The sequence below is a fragment of the Sinocyclocheilus rhinocerous genome, unplaced genomic scaffold (genome assembly GCF_001515625.1).
Source record: "Sinocyclocheilus rhinocerous isolate Xijiao unplaced genomic scaffold, SAMN03320098_v1.1 scaffold2584, whole genome shotgun sequence".
In the NCBI taxonomy this organism is placed as follows: domain Eukaryota; kingdom Metazoa; phylum Chordata; class Actinopteri; order Cypriniformes; family Cyprinidae; genus Sinocyclocheilus; species Sinocyclocheilus rhinocerous.
The window spans coordinates 267,290-272,482 of NW_015652145.1; the positions used below are offsets into that span (position 1 = coordinate 267,290).

General features: G+C 38.1%; 1 protein-coding gene across 1 annotated transcript; it reads left to right on the top strand.

The window, feature by feature from the left end:
* Positions 1 to 2,261: 2,261 nt before the first annotated feature.
* LOC107713708 (transcription cofactor vestigial-like protein 3) lies at positions 2,262 to 5,179 on the top strand (the record flags this gene model as incomplete). The annotated part of the gene is made up of 3 exons (XM_016519293.1): positions 2,262 to 2,504; positions 3,193 to 3,523; positions 4,728 to 5,179. Coding segments are annotated over exons 1-3 (897 nt in total), but the record flags the coding sequence as incomplete, so codon positions are not given.
* Between the last annotated feature and the right edge of the window lie 14 nt (positions 5,180 to 5,193).

The window sequence follows — 5,193 nt, forward strand, 5'->3', positions numbered from 1 at the left end:
GGGTTGTTTTGAACCCAACCGCTGGGTCAAAACAACCCAATAGCTGGGTTTGTCCCTTTTTAACCTAGCGCTGGGTTATATTTAACCCAGCATTTTTTAGAGTGTATATATATATATATGTATGTATATATATATACGCAAGTTTTAACGCAATGGTACGCAGCTCTAAGGATTTTAAAAAGAAGGAATTTTTTGATCAAACTTTATTTTATTGTACTTTAATTTCCTTTGTTCTCAAGTAAAATGACTCCACCGCATGGGGGATTTGACAAAATGTGTGTCAGTGGAGTCTTTAGCCTTTGAAGCATCCTTTGTGAGCTGTGAGGCAGAGAGAGAGAGAGAAAACAAATTCACTACTATATATCTTCTGTGTTTCCTACTCAAACGCTTATTTTAAAAATGATAAACATGTTAAGAATTATCATAAGAGTTATATCACAGGAAAGTGTGTATTAGATGAAGAAACACTGTGGTGAGATTCATTCAGTTCAGCCTGTAGTATTAACTTGGATCGACAAGAGAAGACTTCACTGCACTGCACTGAAAGCATGTGTGTGTTTGTCCTGTCGTAGCTGTAAGTCCCTACTCAGACTGTGCCCTAGATCAACTTAGTATCACAACACCACTCATTTATTCACATCTCTTTCTGCGTAGTGTCTAGCCATCAGAGTGCACAAATCATTTCACATGTTCAGCCCTGTCTACATGAGTAGATGAGATCAAACAACAACTGGGAACAGAGCTGGGCAGAGCAAATTAATAATATAATGAACCATCTTGTCTTTTCTAAACGCTCCCCATCACATTAGGTGGCTTTGTTACAATGGACAAATGTTCTGACACTGTTCTTCTGTTCTGAAGCTGACTACAGCTTTATTTTTTTTAAGTGATTGTTGGTTCATTGATATGATAATAAAATGTTGATAAAATGATCAAAATGTCAATCCATTACTTTATAATAGACCATGAATATAATCAGTTTTGCCTTGTTTGCAAATGGAAAATGGGTCATGTGCCTTTTGTATCCCTTATTCAGATATGCATGAATTTAACAATGATTAACTGACACACATAATTGTTTTGTGTTATTACAGTGATTTTTCATTAAATAAGCACACATTTTTTCACATATATATATATATTTTTTATATTTGTGATATAACCCTGTTTCTTGTTACTCCTATCCCCTTCCCTTTGTTTCCAATTTCTCTCTCCCTTTATTAAGAAAGATTCACATTTTAATTAAAATGAAAATAAAGACCATGGAGTATGGAGCAGTATTTTGTTTATCTTCTTTATTTTAAAGACTTGAAGTTGTGTTCCCTTGTTATGGATTAATCTGGTTCCCAAATCTGTCTTACAGTGTTTCTATCCTAAAAAAAAACCCTGTCATAATAGCATAATTCTCTTATAATTAATCATTCTCTGCCATGATTTTGTACTGTAAACAATTGATTATTGACAAATTGATATTTTTAGAAATATAAAAACTGTCAACCTCTTACTTTTTTTTTAGCTAGCTTTACCATAATTTAATAATAATTTAATAACGTATTCTTCTTATTAATTATTAATATTATTAATTTTGAAATGACACGATGTAGTTTATTAAGACAAAAATGTATTAAAGCTAAAGGATGCATTCTTTGTCTGATATTTAATTGTAAATATATTTTATTGTAAAATCTTAAAGAAAAACATATTTTCTCACAACAGCAACGTCAGGCAGTGAATTCTGGTTTGGACACTCAGTTGGTCTACAGCAGGTGGCAGCACATGCCTAATGCAAACCTACCTAAAACATCGCTAATTATGAGGACATAAAACAAAACCTCCGTTATTACAATTTCCCCCTCAAGCACTTAACATATTGCCAGAGTCAAAATTTATATCAGCCCATACGCCACAGTGACATAAACGAAAATTAAGAATGCAAATAAAGGCGTAATGCTCTTGACAACCTGTTAAGCATTGTTTAAATGTTAGCTTTGAGCGTTTACAAGTTAACTCATTAGCAAGCAGTTTGCCTTTTTCTACCCACTTACTAGTAAAGTAGCCTAGTGGTTTATGAATATTTCAGTTTATTCAGCGAAGCCTCGGTTTCACCAATCAGATCTTAGCGCTCCAAACTTCCCACCAATCAGAGAAGCTGCTGTAACTTTCACGGGCAGCTCGCGCCTGTCGCTCTGCTTTGATCCGCTGTCTGTCTGTAGGTGGTGAAGCCTCGATGGGGACACTTTTGTTTTTATGCTAATATTTTTTTTCACAAACTGCGGCGCTTTTGTCAACGCTCAGGGTTTATATTGGAGGGAATCATGACCACATTTATCTCTGGTTGAGGAAGCTGCCGTGTTGCTGAAGAGCCTCTTGAGATCGTCTAAGCCTCTGCTATGAGTTTGGATGTTATGTATCATCAGAGTTATGGAGCTCATCACTACTTGCCCGCGACATCAGCAGCAGCGGCTTACAAAGCGGCATATTACCAGCACCAGCAGCAGCAGCAGGTAGGTCATGTATTCGGGCTGACACAGACAACTGATGAAGAGTTAGAAAAAGAAAGTTCGGCTTAAGACATTTATGCTGAGATGGTTTAAAAGCGCTCTTTAGAGCCGAGCATCAGCTGTAAAAATGTTACATTCGTGGTCATTATGTGTTAATTATTTGACAAGTAGACTTTAATTTTCAATATTTCAATTAAATATTTAAAATGTCTACTTGTTACAAAGCAAAACTAAAAATAATAAAAAATTAAAATACACTTCATTTAATGGAGTTGGAGTTGCAGTCAACAAGTGTCTAAAAACATCTCAGGATGCAGTTCATGAAGCATATTTTTCCTTTGACATTTTAGTCATTCCCAAACTTCCATTTATAGATTTATAGCTACTCTAAAAACTGTAAAATAATAATAATGATATGAGAAGGTGTCTCCGGACTGATTTATTATCTAAATGCTACTGTTATCAAATAAAACCGCATGACATCCGGTTTCATTATACAGTCTCTGGTACGGAAATCTTCTTGGGAGTAAATCGGCATACTACTAATGTGCCAAGTGTGGGCACTGGGCCATCAATTCAGAGACAATCCTCGACAATCTATTTTAGTCGAAGACCAGGTGGTGAATGTGTGCTCCATCTATTAACCCCTGACCAGTTATTCTTCATATTTAACTCTATCTGTGTCTTTCAGCAGAAGAAGTTCAGTGCCTACAGCAGGATGCAGGATTCTGAGGAGTTTCCCTCTGACTGTGGCCAGAGTAAGCAGTCTGGAGCGCTGAAGCCCCGTCCTGAGCCTGAGCTTCCACGAGAGGAGGAGCAGAGCGCTGGCGAAGAGGAGCGCTGCAAGGAGACGCAGCCCGCCGAGGCCGAGTACTTGAGTGCCAGGTGTGTGGTGTTCACCTATTTCCGTGGAGACATCGGGGATGTGGTGGACGAGCATTTCTCACGTGCGTTGAGCCAGCCCAGCACCTTCAGCAATGATGCCAAGACCGGCAGATTTCACTCTGGAGGACCATGGAAAGGTAGAAGACAGTGTTTTATGGCAATCTACAATATTTGTAATCCTAAAATACAGTAATAGTGCTAATAAATAAATATAGTTTATTTGCATAAAAAATTTATAATTTTATACCCTTGTTTATTATTACCCCTTGTATTACATAAAAAATCTGTGTGTCAAATTGGCCCTAATTGAATTCAATTTAATTTACCAAAAATCATTAACATTAAAGGGGTCCTATTATGCTCTTTTACAAAGTCTTGATTTTGTTTTGGGGGTGTACTAGAACAGGCTCTCATACTAGGTTGTTCGAAAAACACATTATTTTTCACATACTTTACATTATTACAACACCTCTCTCCCCAGTCTGGCATGAACGAATAGTTCCTGTATCAAATGATGAAAAAGTGAAAAAGCATAATAGGACCCCTTTAAAAGTTCTCACACATTACAAAAAAAAAAACACAAACATGAATTATTTATCTTTTTTTCACAAATGATACATTTTATAAACAGCATTGTAACTATTGTAACTTTTTTTTTTTTTTATATGGAAAAGCACCTGTTCTGAGTGATTTCCTGAAGCTCAAACAGTAAGATTATGACACAAGCTAAGCCAAGATCATGGGTTCAATTCCTATCAAAATTGTGCGCCAAAAACATAAACGCAGTGGAAATTTCTTTGTATAAAAGCATCTTCCAAATGCGTAAAGGTAAATAACCTTAGAGGGTAGCTGGAAAACTAACATAACAAAATACATAATTTTTTTTCTGCCTTTAACGATGAAATTTGCGGGTCAAATTGACCCTAAAACGAACATCATAATCATAATAGAAATTTTGTACACACATTCCACAACACATTAGGTTGTCGAAACTTTGCGTGCATGTTCATGAATCTAAAAGAGAAAAATAACAAAATATCAAGAAAAAATCGGTTAAACATTATTATTAGACATGATAGTTCCAGTCCTGGTTTCTGATTGGTCAATTCAGCTTCGCTGCTTAAGCTAAACACATTCTGTGTTTGTAAACCTTTTTTATCAGCATCAAGATTTTATGTTTAAGTTTATTAAATCCATATTGAAAAGTGTACATTTTTACATTTTTAATCACTTTTTACCTTCACCTTAATTTTAAGCGTTATGACAGGATACTACAAAACCATTTAAATCAGATATCCAGGTATTATGGCACTGAGGAACTAGCTCTTTGTTGTGTTTCAGAAGGAAACTCCCACTCTGAGGGTCAACCTTTACCGTCGTCCCTGTGGGGTAGCGGCTACCCATCTCAGACCTCTTCTCACCCTGACTTCCCCCACACCGCTGCCTTCTACCCTGCAGACACTGGCATCTGGAGCAGCCACAGCCTCGCGCAGACCGGCCTGCCCCCTCCTTCTGCTCTTACTGACTCTTGGCACTACGGCCTGGGAGCCCAGGGTGGAGCGGGATACCCTCACGTACACGAGATGTACCCTCACATGCACCCCCGTCACCCACACCCGCACTCCCATGCCCACCACGTGCTCCATCACGCCCACAACCCCGCTCTGGACCCGCGCTTCAGCCCGCTTCTGCTGCCTGGTGTGAGAGCGTCTTGCAGCCCGACGTCCTGCGCAGACGGAATCAAAACTGAGCTGGAACCGAGTAGCATCCCAGCACCAAGCTGGCCCGCTTCTTTCCATGGGTCAGT